The sequence below is a fragment of the Morone saxatilis genome, unplaced genomic scaffold, assembly GCF_004916995.1.
Source record: "Morone saxatilis isolate NCDOM2014 unplaced genomic scaffold, NCSU_SB_2.0 Contig24, whole genome shotgun sequence".
Lineage (NCBI taxonomy): Eukaryota > Metazoa > Chordata > Actinopteri > Moronidae > Morone > Morone saxatilis.
The window spans coordinates 21,975,222-21,993,861 of NW_023339807.1; the positions used below are offsets into that span (position 1 = coordinate 21,975,222).

Here is an 18,640-nt window from a genome sequence, read left to right on the forward strand (position 1 = left end):
TTCCTGTGAAGGTATTGAGCATTTTGCACATGATTCTCAGATTGTTTTATTCTGACTGTAAATATCATGCAAGATGGTTGGATTTTACATTTAAAATCTATTGTACAGTGCCATGCTACTTTTTAAGTGTTCCAGATCATATGTAAATATTTATTTTGTTAAAAAATAAAGTTTGTGAGCTGTGTATGAAAATGAAATTGCTTCTTTGTGTGTGTGTGTGGCACAGATTCAAATTATAAACACAGCTGGGAGTTTATGGACTGATAACACTTTATTTATCAGGATCAAAACATGCTGATACAAAAAATATGTACATCTGGCAAAATTTAAGCGATGTTCGTACCAAAAAACCTTACATTACACAATGATACAGAACAACAGGTGCAGTAGAAGATCAAATTAGATTTTCCATGCAACAGGACAAAGACGAGCTTGTGTTTTTTCCATGGAAGAGAAGTAAATGCATTGGCATCACATCTGGAAAGCTCTGAAATTGTAGCTGATATCAATGTGCCTTGATATTGATGCAATGAATATTTACAACAATTTAATAATTCATAGTGCTATCAAGTGAGGTACCTTTTGACATGAGAGAAGGTCAGCATCCTTCATACATCTGACAACTGTTATCCTGCCTAAAGAATTTCAGAAAAACATGCTTTTTTTAAATACATAATGGAAAATTTCATTCGTCCGTGGGAATGACGCCAGTGCATCTACTTAACACCCACATCATGCGAACGACAACCTGTTTGGATTTAAAGGCGCAGGACCAGATACTTCCCTTTGTGCTTTAAATACAGTCAGACACTTCCAAGTCCTTGACCTAAATGCTGGCTGCATACTAAAACACCACCACGCAGGGGGAAAAAAAGGCATAAAATTAAAAGTAAACACGGGAAGAAATAAGCTTCCCTTTTGCTTCCAACACTGGTACCTTCGCAAGGTACGACAATCAAAAGGCAGATTAATGTTTGTGTTTTTCAATTCCTCCAAAAATTGATGGAGAAATTATCAAAATAATACTCAATTTGGTCAGAAACAATTCAGAAATCACACTAATCTACATGTATGACATCAAATTGACCGATAATGGTCATAAATACTTTAAAGAGAGATGCAATTATATTACAAAAGCCCTGAAATTATGTCAGTCATGCAGGAGCTGAATTATACTGCTTAGACTTTATCCACATCCACATCACACTCTGAACTGAATATAGGTCTCTCACTGCTCCCAAGCATGCATGTGAGTGAGTGGAGAGATATGAGAGCAGTACCAAAATAGCTCTCATGCCCTAAATTCCACATAAAGTCACTGGTCACAGCGCCTGGAGTTCAAAAATCACGGTTTTCAAAAAGGATCATTTTCAAAACAATATTCTACTTTTTCTAATTAAAGCGGAGATACAAAAACTAGGAAATGTATCTTTTTTTGCACATTTGCATGACATAGTAAAGATTAGGGCTACTTGTAAAAAGGTCTTCTGGAGACTTGTAGTCTGACAGTCACACGGGTCGCTGGTTAGATCCAGTGGAAAGTGTGTGTCCATAAGTGCCCTTAAGAACCACCTTATCACACCACCATGTATGTCCTGCCCTGTCACTGTAACCCACTTTGTATGAGAGGCTAAAATGGAAACTACAAGCTTTATTTCTTTCTTGAAGGGTGACACGATCTTTATAAAATGTGTCTACTGCATTTCAAGATACTGCAAGATGTCCTTCTGAAGTCCTGTTGGCATACATCATGAAGCATCTTCAGCCCTTATTCTTTTTCTCTTAGACATATTCATCAGTGGAATATTGAACACTAAGATTTTCTTTACAAATATACAAAAACAGTTGTCACATTTTTTAATACAGTACAGACGATAAGTAGCAGAGTCAAGAGCTCTTGCAGTAATTATTTCATACTTTTGCAGTTTACTGTGTCCACCCAAATGGTTTTTTTTTATCACCTTATAGTCAATCAAAAATGGTGTGACAGGCAACACACGTCTGGATCTCCTCAGTACAGGACACCAGTGAGGAGATACGTCAGTTTCATTTCTGCAGCAGGTGATTTGGTTATAGTACCCGGTCACGGGGTGGCATGGTCTGTCTCGCAGACACAGTTAAGATGAGGACCAAACCTCAGGAAGCTATCGAGGGCCCGTTACTCTTAGGCAGCTTGCCGTTATTTGGTGCTGGGTAATAGCGCTGGTCAGGGCGCGCCTCTGTGACTGAAGAGTGCCCAAACAGGAAGGTGTGCTTGTTGCTGCCGCCATTGTCTTTGTGACTGGGCCTGGATGGTGGGGCTGAGGTGGGCGGGGGACCCCTGGAGGTCTGGTGGTTGGTGGAGGTAGGAGGGGGTGCCACTCTGGACATCGCCGCGCTCTGAGGCCTCGGCGCTGGGAAGAGGAAGGTGCCGTTGTTGGTGTTTTGGTTCAGGTTGGTGTCGGTCCGCCGAGGCTCGGCCATCTTGGTGGGTGGGTTTGGATCCGTGCCGGTGGACACTTGTGCTAGCTTCTCTTTGAGCTGCTGCACCTCCTGGGCCAGCCGCTCCACAGGGTGGGGGTGGTTGGCTGAGATGGGGTGGGAGAACGCCTGAAGATGCAAAGCAACATGTTTTTCAACCTTATCTCACCAGAGGGGTCTTAAGAATTCTCACTATCATCATCATTAAAAAATATGCCATGAAAAGACCAACAGCAATGAATTGATCCTATTAACAATTATTGTCTGTGTATCCAAATCCTGATATATCTTATTAAAAATCTAACAAGTTTATTAGGCACACCTGTACATTATAATGTAACCCAACAGACAAATCTAACAACTTATCTTAACATTACAATAATATGTTTGTTTACATTATTAGAGAGGTGTCTAGTCATTTGTGATGCTGTAGTTAGTGGTTTTGTTGTACTGGTCATGAGAGTTGTTGATACAACTGTGAAAAAGCAACAAAACTCTTAACAACAACCACATTAAACAAGAGTTAGATTGGTTCTCGAAAGCTGTTTGTTTTAGAACTGAGCTGTGCAGAGGTGATTTCTGACTGAACAGATAGCCTCTAAGAACAAAGAAAGAACAGAGATTGTGTTGGCCTGGAGGGGCAGTTTAATGGTGTGTGAAACTGTAGGGGAAACACTTCAAAAAGCACAGAATTTACCCTAATCTCTCGTCAGTGAATTAGTGTTGTAGCGGTTTGATAGGTTTTACTTGTTCCTCTACAGCTCCCTTAAAATAGATGACTGCACCCACCCACACAGCCCTCGACTATTCTTAACATCAACATAGGGACACTGATAGACGAGGCTGTTGCACAGACATCACAAAGGCTGTACCACGTCCATATTGGGAGTTGTCGATCAACAGCTCCGACTAATCTGCACATGAAAGAGACTACGTCACGATGTGAGAGGATGCAGCACAGAAGACATGACGAGGCTGAACACAGCAGATATGTGGAGCCTTCTGGAAGTATCGTGGGCCAAATTTATTAAAACTGGATGTCGCCCACTTGGTAAACCCAATGACGCATTCATACTTAGACATTCGACCCCACAATATTTAAATTAGACAGCCAATGATTAGTGCTGCCTGTCTGATGGTTGGATATACTGATATTTTTTTATATATATATATACACATATTGGCCTTTGAATCATGTGTGGTTCACCACTTCAACTTCCACTTCCTGATTTTGTTGCAGCACCAAATAATGAGCCCAAATCCATATATTTCCTCCCATATCACTTCTAATGTTTTGAAAGTAAGTTGTGTCTGTGTAAGTTTCCAAAAAATCTTCATTGAACAGAGAGGAAATTTGTGAATGAGCATAACAAATTCCATCTAAAACTTTAAAATGCAGCTGTGGAGGTGTTTTATATGGAATATGTCACCCAGTTTAATGGTACGGCTCTCTGTATATTTTTAATAGGCGCTGCTAACAATAAAGCTCTGTGGCGCAGAGGCACTGGCTTTTTGACAAATGATGAAAAGATAAAATAACACAAGCCTCTGCCTTTAAGGCAGGAGTCTCAAACCTTTCTGGCTCGAGACTCCTAAAACAAAGAAATGTCTGTTTGATCACAGATAACAATCACAGCCTTTAATGTGGATACTTCAACCAAAGTGTTTTTCTGTCTCACATTGTTTAGGGAAATATCAGAAAAACTGCTCAGATTTATCTTTGGAACCGTTAGGGGGTTTTAACTTCTTTAAGCAAAAGAAGGAATCCTTAAGGACCACTAACAAAAAAGTTAGCAAAAGTGACCCTGATGGACAGCACAATTCTAATTGAGGAGATTTTCTTTGATTATTTTGTCCTGCATTTTTGTGGAGAGTCTAAAGAAGTGATTCACTATCAGTATTCATTCATTAAATTGTTGCAGAAATATTCACCAGAATGCAAGTGTCTGAACCTCAAATCTTATGGGGGAGGACCCTCAGACACCTTGATTTGTGACCACCAGCATGGGGCCGCTGGCAAGGTGTCACTTATTTTCCACATTGGAGGTGGCAACAAATTACAAGTATTCCAAAATGCCTATAGACGAATGTACCTGTGCATGGAGCGCCCCCCGGAGGTAGCACTCCCTCCACAGCCCCATGCAGGGCCCCATGAGGAGAGGCAGTAAGGGCTCATAGGGGTCAAGTGGTCCTTGAGGTCCAGAGGTGGAAGTCAGGCTTTGGGGAAACTCAGTCAGGGCCCAAGCTTTCAGTAGCCTCTCCAGGCCAGGCACGTTCTCGGAGGACGCCGCCCGCCGGTGGCTCTTCTTGTAAACGCCTGAACTGCTGCTGCGCCAGGGAAGCAGGTTAGCAGGGCAGGAGAAGGTGCCTCGAGACAGGAGGAAGACTGATCCGGGGATGGTGTCAGTCAGCTGGTGGGCAGATGTGGGAGGAGAAGATACTCTCAGTCAAACCTTTAAGTCATTGACACCTGCAAAAGTAACCTAAAATTTGAGTTGTGAGTGAGATATTTTTAGTAACAAGCTAATGTCTTGAAGAGTTTAAAGAGTATGTACTGTCAGTCAATAACTGAATAACTTCCCCATTTCTCTTATTTGCACTGCTCTAACCAGAGCAGAGCAATAAATCAATGAAATTAGTGGACAGTTTGAACAGCATTACGGTCAGCTGTTCCCAAGGAGTCAATTTGAATTGGATGCATGTTTTATGACTGCCACAAGAGGGTGCAGTGGCCTGCTGCAAATACTCAGGGGATTGATAGATGTCAGCTCAGTAAGGAGATTATACAATTCCCCCAAAATCTCTAATAATCCCTCAAATTCTCTGATACTGATAACTATGTTCAATCCGACCTAATACCGACTTTAGTTTTCAGTAAAGATTGTTCGTGGAAAACAATGTGTTGAGAGTCTTGCAGTACAACAGAAAGCATCCAAACTGACATCTGTCTCTGCACAAAGTTGATAAGATCTATCACAACAGAAATTATCCATTTTAAGTAAAAAGCTGCAAAGACATTAACATAGCAACATGAGATGCTCTCATGGTGTCTACCACTGTTAAACCTAGAGCTCCCACCATGGCCACTAGGGGGTGTGTTGCACCATGAAAGAGTTGGTAGCCCTACCCTGTGTGTGTCTGGGTTGGTGTTGAGGTTGCCATTGAGCAGCGGCTGGAGCGGAGGGATTGGGGGGACAGGCTGGGTGAAACGGTCCCGTCTGTGTTTGCTGTACTGCAGGGCCCAGTCCCACACCGGTGGCAGAGGAGGGTCAGATGGATCGGAGGAAGAATCCGGATGAAGCATATCTCTCCAGCCATTGACTGGTGTGTAGGACTGCCCGAGGTTCTGGGTAGAGAAGAATATACATTTCGAAGGTTTATGTTGTTATCAGTTACTCCACAAATCTCTTCACGGTATATGTCCGCTGAAAATGATAATGTAATGACTTTAAAATGGAATAAAATGCCACTGTCCAATACTCTACTATACAGATGACACAATCGAGAGGGGTGATTATTATTCTAATCAATACATTTCACAGCCTTTTGGGCCAATTCAGTAATGCAACCATGCAGAAGATGCCAAAGCCCCTCTCAGGTGTCCGGTACCTGGGAGCGTTTGCATCTCTCTCGCTGGCAGTTGGCCAGGAAGCTGGAGAAGAGTGGCAGGTGGATGCTGTCGTGCAAGGCCAACAGGAAGTCATCTGTCAGCTGGAAGCGAGAGGGATACTGGGACAACAGCTGCCAAACACAGTCCAGGAAGAGCAGGAAGACTGGAGCCTGCAGGGACAGAGAGGAGGGAAGGGAAGTTAGTAAGTAAACAATATTTCTACAGTGTCTGCAGCCTTCATTGTTCAGCCTACACACAAGACACGGCTATACTCCATCTTTCTTACTGTATAACTCTGTAGCTTCATAGTTAACCTTTAATGCAGTGCAGCTTTGGTGTGAATCTTAACCTCTCACCTCCTCCTTGTCATTGTCACGGTGGTAGTTGATGCGGCTGCAGAAGCGGTGGCCAGCCATCACCCACTCCTTCTGCACCAGGCTCTGGAAACCGTGCTGGGTTCGACAGTGGGGGTCACACATCACCTGCACCAGGCTAGACACCACGCAGCTCAAGTCCCGGTCGTCCGCTTCTGGAATGTCAAAACAAAGGGGAACAAATGCTGAAAGGTCATCAAACTATTCTGCTATTACCTGACACTTATTTTATATCGACCTGCTGGATGTCTGTTGTTTACAGTGCTCGACTATCAACTTCAGGCTTATGTAGATGTTACACTTAAATGATTGATAGTATGTGGCCAAAATGCATACCTACTGACATAATTACATGCAGTACACTATTGCTATCACATTATTATGAATGCATTTAAAAATGTTTTGTAGTAATCATGTTAGCATTTGTAGGGAGTATCGTATTCCTCCTGCATTGCTCAAAACACTGAATCACTGGGTCTTTATGAGTGCATGACATCTCTTGTAAAATGTGATGAGTAACTCCAATATCATTAAGAGGCATGTACTTCAATTGTGTATTGGGCTCAAATGGTTTTCAATTTCAGAGCACTAGAGACACACAAGCTTTAATTTACAACCACCATTTAATTCTGCTTTATTCGTCTTGAGGGCTTATACTATTTGACAAGAGAAAGAGGGAGAGAGAGAGTGAGAGACAAAGAAAATAGATACAACAGACCTGTAGATAAAAGCGATAAAGACAGAGCCAGTGGCAGACACAACAACAAGAGATGAGGGACAGGCACACTGAGAAACAAAGTTTTATTGGGCTAGTGTAGTGAGTCATTTCTGCAGTGGTATACTTTCTGCTGACCCAGTCAGAAACAGATCTGCCGCAACTAGGAGACTTAGAGCACGACTGACAAATGAATATCTCAGCTAAACAGTCGAAAGGCCGCCCTGATGTTAGTCGCTTACAGCTGCAGAGTAGCAGAGAAAGTCAAACACCAGCAGCATGTAGTAAACATCCTTAGCCCAAAACAGTCATTGTTTGAGTAATACAGTCTTGGGTCTGTCTCTCTGGGTGTTTATGAATGCACAACAGGCAGTCAGGCCAGATCATTAAAAGTCTGAAATAAACCTTTTTTTCCCTACTCCTTCACTGCCAGACACGTCTAGAAGTGCAACTTGGGTGGCAAACAGAATTCAGTGTTTCAGTTTCTTGGCTTAAGCAATGCCATTAGTCAGAACAACAATAACACAGCTGATCAGTTGGCAATAACTGAGGTGAAAGCTGAAGACATTCCCCAGCCAGACACTCCGAGGTCACCCTCGCTGAATGTTTGGGTTTACCTGGTGTGTCCAGTAGCATTCCCCGACACCTGATCCAACTCACTGCCAGGTGGTGATCAGTTGACACCTCTACTTCACAACAAACCATAGTCAGCATCTTTCTTTCCACGATAGAGGTGACCCTCGTTTTCTTAGGAGGAAAATCCAACACAGCCACCTAGACAAGGGCATGGGAGTATCCTCACACCTGCTCAGTGCCTCTCATCCCAGGCAGGGGAAATCCAGCCCTTATCCAGAGGTTTGATCCAAGAGATGAGCCAAGCTATATCTACTGCTGACACCTATCCAGTAACTACGTCTCCTTTCCCACCAGAGAGGTGACCTTTCACATCCCCAGGGATGTTTTTTAACTGGTGCTTTAGTGCAGTGAACTTCTGTTGCACATACTATATGTATGGGTCTGTATGTCTCTATATTTCAGACTTGTGAGAAATATGTGTGTTAGGGTTAGCTTAGCATGAAAGGCACAAGTGTTGTTTGCTTTGTGTTAAAGGTTTAAATTTGGCATTTACCTTATGTATGTAGATATGTATATCTTCAGTAATAATTTAATTTAATGGCATCTCATATGGAGTCTATCTCGCCTCTCAGATGCAACAGGTGCAGCCATGTCTTTAAAAGCATGTTGTATGGAGGCCTATTGACAGTGTGCATGTAAACTCAGTGGAGTGTGCTTGTTGCTGGTATATCGCTACTTCAGGGCAAGCCCTAATGTGGGATTAATGAGAGGGAGGCGCCGTGAATAATGAATGGATTGAATAATATGAGCCGGGGTCTGGGCCACGTGACTCACCTTGCAGTGCCACAGTCAGGTGACCGCCGCGAAGCAGGCAGGCTACCTCTGAAGCTTTCTTCAGACAGGACCTGGAGACAGAGGCAGGTTGATGATATCAAATCAGATTAGTCTCATTACGGTTACAAACACAGTGATCACATTACAAATATGTCTACAAAGTTACTTAGAAACATAATAAACTATTTTATCGTACTGATGTTGTAAGTTTGCTTTCTCAGTGGCTGTGCTATAACCTGTCATAGGTGTCATGTTTCCTTGTGTAAAATCATGTCACTTGTTTTTGAACTTTCTACATAAACTTTAAAAATGCATACATACACAAATGTATTGATGTTACCATTAAGTAAAACTAATTCCACTTCTAGACAGGAAATCAGTAATAAATAAGGCAATAAACATAGGAGCAACTATTTGAGGTTTCCCCATCAAGAATAATGCATTTAACAAACATACAGTACATTGAGCCCAAGTGACCAAAAGGCTGAAAGCTTTGATGCTGTATTTCAATAGAAACCTAGTACTTAAATTAGCATTCCTTTCAGTTCTACAAAGTCTTGAGTTCATGGAATTAAATTTGCCCCTGATAGTTAGCCATAGTTCTCATAACCCCTCGAACAGTTAGACAGCACACATTTATTAAAAAAAAAAAGCCATGAGTAGGAAGAATCTGATGACTTTTTGTAATGGATGATATGGATTCCCAGACTGGCAAATCAGAGCTGTTACCTGGTGTAGTCTAGCCAGTGGGTGCTTTCCAGGGTAGATAACCATTTGTCATCAGGCACTGACACAGATGTGGAGATATCTAGAAGCCAAAACACAGATCATGTTCAGACATTATGCATCACTACAAATGCATGAACGCCTCAAAGGGTTCAGTGGATCTCTGCACATCAGCTGACCTGAAGGGTATAACTGGTACACAACATCAGACACAACACTAAGATGAGTTATTGACTGATCTCGGACACACAGTTATAAATAAAGCTATTAATAAGGGGCAGCAACTAACACCAACATATGTAGAAAAACTACTGTGATGAAAACTTCTCTTCTTTTCTTTTCCATTATTTGCTGCACATTGCTAAAGGTTTTAATTATAAGCATGTGCAGGCCACAAAGAGTACAGAAAAAGCTGTATATGCTCACTTTGAAAATGTCTCAATTCCTCTTTTGCGTGTGCTTTTGTAGTGTTTCACACAGTCAACTAAACAATGTTACTGTTACTGACAGAGTAGCACACAACATTAGACTGGACAACCATTTCACACCAAAAGACAAGTTACCTCCTCAAAATAAATCATCTACATCTTAAATGGGACTCTAAGTGCAAAATCCACTTAATCTCAGGGGGATTAGCCTTTAATACAATTCCTAAAGTCTATTTTCATTTTGTATGTAGTTGTTGTGAAGACTCAGAGCCCACTGCCAGTAAGTCAAACAGATACATTTGAGTGGCTGTTTTTACAGGACAATCCTATGAGCTGTGAAGCACTCACCCACAAAAGACATATCACTAAGCTGACAAATGTGTGAACCGTGATAATCGTTGACCTTTACACATTGTTTATGAGCAAGAGAGAGAGGCGGTGAGAGTGTGTTAGATCAGCATTTCAGTTCTAGGGCCACTGGTTGTAGACGACCCTGAGTTTTTTCCTCTCTGTTTACCCAACCATGGAATGTGCTGTGTGTGCCTACATGACAAAAACAACAGTAAAGAACATCTCTCAAAGCCTGTTTTGAGCTACTACTGCATGAGTTCCAGACCCCAAAAATTCTGAGTGATGTAATCGTACATTCTGAAATGAACATTAAATGCGATAAGAAAGTGGGAATTTTGTAGAAACAAGAGCTTAACGAGATTAAATAAATAAGCATTTTCTGTGAAAGACCCTTCAGACTTAACATGATAGAAGTTTATAACCAGTGATTATGAACGATGTGGGTGCTTCATTTGTCACAACTCTCTGTAGTATATGCTTTAGCCCTTTCATGCTGTGTGTAAATACATATTTGCTCAGTTGTTGCGTGTGGATGACGTGTGTATTCATGTCTTATCCCCACCTCCCAGACAGAGGGCACGCAGGCGGCTGTGTGCCAGCTGGATATCGGCAGGCGAGGGCAGCTCCTCGCCCAGCTCCACCACCACACACAGAGAGGACTGGCAACCAAACAGGATCATCTCCAGGTTTCTACAGAACAGCACAGAACTGCTGTTAATACACTGCTAGACATGCAGAAACAACTTTCTTTGCATATTTCCGGCAGCTTTTAAGTCATATCTTCATGAACAGTGGATTTAATCTGCAAAGACTTGAAAGTGTGAAATCAAATGTCTTTAAAAATCTATCCAGCTCTATCAAGTTCTATCTGCTTTTAAACGGCAGCCTTGAACTCTTTAACAACGTGCAATATTTATGCTGTGAGCAGCTGTTGTTTTAGTGAAAATTTAAATATTGGTTTCCTGTTCACACATCACACACCACTGCATCTTCTTTATAGGGTGATTAAAATAAACCAATGCTAACTGTAGTGCCAATGGTGTTTCATCTGCAGAGAGCAGTGCATGTCTTTCTCTCTCTCTCTCTCGGTATCAGAGAAATCACCTTCCTCTAACAGCTTGTGAGGCAAACAAGCTACAATTTAACGTAATCTGCAACTTACATGCACACTGGTAGCTTGAATTAAAGCCAGAAACTAATCTACTAAACTGCATGGAGACAACTCTGCCTGCCTGTGAACACTTTCTGCATAGCTAGACTGCAAGCATGAAAAAGATGGAAGAGGACATAAATCTGGTGATTCCAACGTTTCCTAGATAGACCACTTACTCATAGCTGTTTGATATTTTATATGTAATTAGGGGGGATGGGATGGTCTTTATTGTTGCAGTTCTTCATTTTGATTTAGACCGATCTAATGGTTATATTTCTACATTTCCTGTGGCAGCTTTAAGGCATAACATCAAACCCATTATTAGCTTGTGGAAAGTACAGACTGTCGATAAGACTACAGCTAACAGTACAGCTAAATCATCTTAACACACAGCACACATGCACTTTCCATTTGGAAAACATCAAACACACACACACCTGATGTCGTCTTTCTCGTGGTAGATGTTGTTCTGGAAGCTTGCCATTCGAAGTAGATCACTGCCTCGGGGGTGTCGCCAGCACCAGCGCTGCAACACAAAACACAATTCCACCCTCTTTAATAACACGCTTCACATTGTTCCCACAAGGCACTCACTGCATCTGAGTTCATCTTGTAATTAGTGCCACAGGAATGTTAATAAGAATGGAGAACATGTCTAAAAGATGACTGCGGTTGAAATATCATTCAATTATAATACATACCATACAATTGGGAAGAACAAGTGCTCATTTGAAGAATTCCTACTACGTTAGTTTTTTGAAAATCAGCATATCTTTCTTAAAGAACCAGTGTGTAGGATTTAGTGGGCTCTAGCTGTGAAGTTGCAGATTGTAACCATTTGAATACAGCTCAGCCTTCCAAGCATGTAGAAGAAACTACAATGGCCGGGAAAACTCACACAAAGCACAAAAGGCCCTAGCTAGAGCCAGTGTTTGGTTTGTCTGTTCTGGGCTGCTTACATAGTGGTTCAATAGCAGCCTCTGTGGAAAAGGACCCACTCCCTGCGTAGATAAAAACAGCTCATTCTAAGGTAACTAAAACACAACTATTCTTATTATCAGGTGATATACAGTAATGAAAACCTCTAATTTATTATTACTATATATATATATATATGTATTCAATTTCTGCTGCTAGAATGTTACACACTGGACCTTTAAAGCATTAAGCACAGACCTTAATCTTTTAAACCTTTATCATATTTGTTTGAGCTTTCTTAAACAAATGTGGCTTATTATACTGCAGCACAGCTGGTTCTGAACTGGAAAATGTTTTTGATCTCCAAATAATATGAGTACTCCCTGAAGCACCTTTAATACCTTTAAAGTTTTGTGAGCAGCCCAACCTTTATAGCAAATTACATTACAAGTTTGTGTCTTAGTTCTTGGTTTATTTTAGTTACAACTACAGGAATTACAAATACTGTCTAAAGTCCATTAAATAATAACTATAAAATTTACAGAAATTGTATACTAATGTAGAACATTTGATTTAAAATGCCTTGAAATATAGAAAATATTATAGAAATATATAGGACTGAAGCTGTAAGAGTATCCCCTTATTCAGAATTCATGACCCAATCTTAAAATGAGTGGTAGTAGATGAATGTTTGTCAATACTGAGTGCACTCACAGGGATGCGTCCTTCATTGAAGTGAGCAAAGCTTTTCTTCAGCTCAGTGTCTAATACCTTCTGTGGAACCACGATGAACCTAGGCAGGCTGACAGGAAACAGAAAGAATGTTTTATTGACAGTACACAATATAAATCCTAGAGTGATCACAGCTATGGAAGATGAGGATGAGATTTTCTGAATTCAGAATGGCACAACTTTTATTTTATTGAGTGGTCTTCTTTGTGTTTTTTTATAGGAGTTTAGCCTTGGCTTTGCCTGACATTCTCAATTTCCGTCATGTTTAGCAGAGCAGTTCTCTTGTCAAGAACATGCAGGCAGATGTATTCACACATTCCTAAAAGAAATGTGTTCTACAGCTAGCTTGAATTTGGCACAGGATTTCATGTTTTTCTACACTATTAGTTAGAAGATAACATTGAGGAGAGGGTATTCGGGAAAACTGACATAACAAAGTACACCACATTTAAAAATCCAACAGTCACAAAGATGTGTTGGTTACTATTCACCACCGGCGTGAATTTACCTTGTGGACATCTCGAAGCGGTCGTTGACCGAGCTGACTCTCCAGCCCATGGCCCCACACCTCTCCAGCTCTTGCTCCCAGTCCAAGGCGGACTCATACCAGTTCATGTGGGTGTTTCTGCGACGGTTGCTTAGAAACTGCTTCATTTCTGGAGGAGGAAAAGTGATTCAAACACTTCATATCTGAAATATCTTGTGTCAGAGTGCAAATATTGTGTTAATGCTAAAGACACTTTGAGAGATAAGACCAGATACAGTATGTGATGATATTGACTTTTTATTATACGTTATATAAACAGTACTTTTTTTTACTTTGGGAAAACAGGCTTTCAAGTCTTTTCTCAGGGGTGGAAAATCAGCAAAATATAACAGCCAGTTCAGGTGTGGTATAAAGGTAGAGGACTAATCAGTAAGTCACTAAAAGTGCATTAGTCTCGTGTTTCATGAGTAGGGTTGAGAAACTTTTGCTTGAATCATTTTTGCTTACGAATGCAGATATTTTCTGTTTCATGCTTCTCCAATTTGAGGATGTGCAATTCTGTTTCATAACGTATCCAGAGTCGGCTGGAAAAAACAAGCAATTTAAAGAAGAACTTTGGAAGCTTGTGATAGACATTGTTCCCTACAACATTTTATAGACCAAACGACTGATCAATTAATTGAGGACATAATCGGCAGGCCTGCTGATGGGGAAGATGTATTGAAATAGTACTAAAATAGAATGAAAAACAATCAACACCGGCTGTTTACTGGAATGTTTAGTAGATACAGCTGACTGTGAGATGCCCTTTAACAAATCCAGTCTTAGCTCTTGCTTCATTTTTCACCAAACTAAATTAATGGAAGATCCAAATCATAAAATCATACTTTATGTTCATGAATGACTATGAAAGTGCTTGCTTGTCTTAATATGTGATTAAAGCTTTTGGAAAGTCACAATGTTAAAGTGATGTCATCATACATTCAGGAGACAGAAAGCAAAGCACTGACCACACACCGGACACACTTGACCCCTGGGCTAGAGTTGAGCTGTAGGTCATCTAGAGACTTGTTTCAGAGGGGGGCTTGCATTATTTATCCAACGGCTGACAGTCATCTATAGCCTGGTCAGCCTAGCGTAGCTTTAACATAGCATAACGTATTGTACAGACAGGCTCATATTACTCTATATGGTCGAAGTAAGCAGCCAGAGGCTTGGCTACAACTGGGCATAATGATGAAGGGTTTCTGTTTTGTTAGTGAGAGTTTGTCCTATTTGCTGAAAGTGTGTCGGATTTATTCTCTCTGATTGCACAATATAATATTTATTCATGGTGGCTTAATCTTTCACAAAGTAAGCTTTTCAATCACTGACAAAATCAGTCCTTGAAAGTTTTAGTGAGCCTCGCCTTGAAACCATTCACGAGATATCCTCACATCTGGCCATGGTTTCAAAGACAGCATTTTCATTGTGTAATGATACAAGAGAATGTTTCAAATGTTGCAGAACAGAGAGAATGTAAGCCTTACATATCATTATGGTCTGCACAGAAACCATTATGTTTCCTCTTTAATATTCTCTTAAGAGTTGTAACATCACATTCTAATGGTACAAAAGGAAGTAGAAATAAACAGAATCAAAAATAGATGAAACAGAGTCTAAGTCATCGGTAAATTACAAATTGTTTTGGGTACATTATGTCCCTGGAGCTAGAGTGGCTGAAAACCAAAGTGAGAACAGATTTGATGAAGGCACACCAAGAGAAAACTTTTAAAGGCTTCAGAAAGCAAGTACAGCACATGACTAACACATAGATGCTGTGTTTCTGATTCATGTGGGCATTTGCATTTCTCACTCTCAGTGAGCTGTTATTTCTGTGAATATTTATCACAGTGAAACATAACACACAGAAAAAAGATAATGATAGATGATTGACTGATAATAATGAAAATAAGAATGTTAAGAGATTTACTGATAAAGTCTTCAGGTCATTGACTCTTAATTATTTTCATGCCATCAACATTCAAACAGACAACCACATAAGGATATAGTGACCAAATGATAATTAATTTTCCAAGGCATCTCTGGAATATATCAAGATTGTTTGGTTTAGGTCTGAATTATATTAACGTCTGCACTTTACAGGACATTAGTCAGTATATCAATATCTGTGTAAATGCACAGAATACTGTTATTATCGTGAGTACATACCAAAGCAATACATACCAAAGCAATATACATACAACCAAAAAATATGTTAGCTGTACGGAACTATCCCTATGTGTTCTTGGGAACCTAATACTGCAGTAGACAAACTGACAGACTAATAAGGTATTGTTTCAGCGCCAGGAAGGGAATGGATGGTTGTATACATGAGAGTGCATACATTAATCTACTCACCTACACTCCCAAGGGCAGCGTTCTGGAAAGATAAAACCGACCCTGGTTTTGGAGGCTGGTAGGTCTTGGCGATGGTGTAAGTTATCTGAGGAGGGAAACCACAGTAAGCCCATCAACATGACAAAGGTCATCAGCTTTCAACAACAATGCCATCCAGATATGCAGAGTCAGATCCTTGTTCTATGGTACAGATCAGCTTCTCTACCTAGAAGTATTTAGTCTCTGAAATGACTGATGACAGTATGACAGAAACCAGAGCCTTGAAAGTAAGCCAACACTCACACATGCACAGAAATATGCAGTTGCATGTAAATATTTACCAACCACAGTGCACAAATCTCTAGGAGAAGAATTTAGTCACTGCTTATAAAAAGTCATAAAACAGAAGGTACACCGAAGTCCACAGATTAGAAAGAGCAAGCAAATAAACTTGATTAAAAAGTAGAAAAACAACAACTGCATGAAATAACTTAATAACAAATCTATAAAAAGTAATTTTAAAGGCTGTAAAAAAAAAAAAAGTGGTTATTTGAAAAATCCTATTTTTGGGGTGTGCACACACAAGTTCAGCATATAAACCAAGAATAGACCTATTCATGCCTAAAATGAGATCACAAAATTCCTAAAATCAGAAGATGCACACACACACCTCTATGACTTGTGCATCAGGAGTGAGGCGGTCAAACAGGAAGCAGATGACTCGCAGGTCCCTACAGTAAAGCACCAGCTCCTCTGGAGTGAACTTTAGCGAGGAGTTTGGGGTCACCAGCTTGGTCCTGTTTGGGCCCACTGCAACGTAAGGGGGAGAAAAGGCCTAATTAAACATTAAACAGACAAATGGGTCAAGAGCCAAAACACCCTAGAGTATAGGTTATGTACATACTTACACTATGTGGGTTAGACCTGCGTGGGCTCCACTGAAATTAACTTTACAGAGAACCTACAACCTGCTCATTCTAACATACAGTATGTGTTATTTAAACATCTTATTTTTGCATTATCCCATCTTAGTAATGATGAGGGCAGTTATTTTATTACTTGAATTATAACACCTTGTTTGGGCTATTATGCCACTTAAGTTTTAAATTATAATCCTGATGTCATGAAGTCTAAGCCCACTTTTGATACTATTTATGGTCAGCATTTGTCAGCCAATATTTTTATTCAGTAAACACCTCACTATATACATTAGCAGTTTTAGTGTTCCAGCACAATTTTATCTCATCGGTAACAGCCTCACTGTTCACTTGCCTACAGCCATTTTAGGGCTGTATTAAGTTATTATTAATGCAAACCAAACATTTGTTACGGCTGCTGCTTCACATTAAAAGCATTCAAATGGCTTTTCCTATGAAGCAGCCACAGGAAACGGCATATATTGGTCACTGAGGTTAGTGTCTGCTGCGATTGCTCATCAAAAATCATCATAGCTTTTCAACATTTTTCAATCATTTCTAATTTTTCCAAAGAAGTAACAGAATAAGAAGCCAGAATAACGTCTTAGAAGAAGAACTGCAACAAACAAATAAATTGATGTTACCTCGGTAACCACATGTCACCAAATCAACCAGGACTGAAATCTTAAAAGATCACAACTTTACGACCTTCTTAGATCCAAACCAATTTAAAGACAATATAAGCAATCAGTCAGAAGTTATACCAAAGCCATTTTTTATACAAACAATATGTAAATATGCAATATGTATATAGCTATGCCGTTAGTATCTTCACTTTATTACTGATAAAGAGGTGCACCTTTTAGCTGTAGCATTAACAATATCATAGCTAAGGGCATAGTATACAGTATACTCTGTGACTGGACACACACACAAACAGGGAGCGCCACATAAAAGTAATACTAGTCAATAAATCTACAGTCATAGCATTAATTAAAATACTTTTTACTGGCCGTGAGTAAAATTGTGGGCATGAGGTTTTACTTACCAACCACAACCTTCTCTATAGACGCCAAAGCCACATCGTGATCTCCTAAAAGCACAGGGTCTGCATTGTCCTGCGTCACGAATGGTGTTTAAAGAAAATATACACATAACAACAAACACATTTTAGCTCCTGTCATCACAGTTTTTGCAGTATGTTAAATGCTCTCCTTAAAAAACACAATAACAACACATTATTCAACCATAATGAAATATAAGTATGAGTATTTAATCAGTACAGCTGTTCAGAGGGACTCACGTCAGGTTTGGGACTGTCCTGGGGCACGAAGGCCACTCTGAAGTGTGTACAGAAGAGGGTCCCAGATAGCCAACCTCTTCCTTCCCTGGCAGTCAACTTCTTCCTCACCATAACAGCTCTCTGAAGTACACACTCGCCTGGAGGGGGGGGGGGGACAAACAGAGGAATGGAATTTATGGGTATTGTAGGGGTTTTAGTTTTCTACACGTGTGTATAGCGGGCTTATAATGAGGATACATAACAGGAAGTGAAGAGACAGAAACAGCAGCATGAAAGTTCACTGAGAGTAGGCTTCTGGGAGTGGGTGTCCTCAAGTTGTTGCTTATTGTTGCAAATCCTCCAGCTACTGCGGATGGGCAGGGAGGAGCAGGAAGAAATAAAGAATGAACAAAAATGCCATCTTACGGATAACAGTAGCTCTGGTTGTTCTGAATTACATTATCCCAATTTATTTAGCTGGAAAATACATGCACATTTACATAAGAGTAAATCACCAAATTTAAATACAGGTTTTGCTGTCTAATTTACAGCTGGATATCAAAACTCAACTTAAATGGTTATTTAATTTACAGGTAGTTGTTGTTGTCTAAAACGGTATGTTATTAGAAATAAAAATTCTGTGGATAATTTATGAGAAATTAAAAGTTGAATGACCACTAATAATAATCTGAACTACG

The 18,640-nt window shown here is 40.2% G+C and overlaps 1 protein-coding gene across 1 annotated transcript in view; it reads right to left on the reverse strand.

The window, feature by feature from the left end:
* Positions 1 to 255: 255 nt before the first annotated feature.
* The window catches only part of mtmr11 (myotubularin related protein 11), a 31,549-nt gene continuing 13,164 nt past the window's right edge, over positions 256 to 18,640 (reverse strand). Inside the window, exons 3-17 of the mRNA XM_035672746.1 lie at positions 17,964 to 18,100; positions 17,709 to 17,778; positions 16,414 to 16,553; positions 15,765 to 15,849; positions 13,386 to 13,533; positions 12,860 to 12,947; positions 11,665 to 11,753; positions 10,637 to 10,764; positions 9,299 to 9,377; positions 8,570 to 8,640; positions 6,427 to 6,599; positions 6,070 to 6,240; positions 5,588 to 5,806; positions 4,554 to 4,871; positions 256 to 2,589 (exon numbers count right to left, since the gene is read on the reverse strand). Coding sequence (XP_035528639.1) covers positions 2,137 to 2,589; positions 4,554 to 4,871; positions 5,588 to 5,806; positions 6,070 to 6,240; positions 6,427 to 6,599; positions 8,570 to 8,640; positions 9,299 to 9,377; positions 10,637 to 10,764; positions 11,665 to 11,753; positions 12,860 to 12,947; positions 13,386 to 13,533; positions 15,765 to 15,849; positions 16,414 to 16,553; positions 17,709 to 17,778; positions 17,964 to 18,100 — 2,369 coding nt within the window. The 3' untranslated portion in view covers positions 256 to 2,136. The remainder of the gene's footprint in view (positions 2,590 to 4,553; positions 4,872 to 5,587; positions 5,807 to 6,069; positions 6,241 to 6,426; positions 6,600 to 8,569; positions 8,641 to 9,298; positions 9,378 to 10,636; positions 10,765 to 11,664; positions 11,754 to 12,859; positions 12,948 to 13,385; positions 13,534 to 15,764; positions 15,850 to 16,413; positions 16,554 to 17,708; positions 17,779 to 17,963; positions 18,101 to 18,640) is intronic.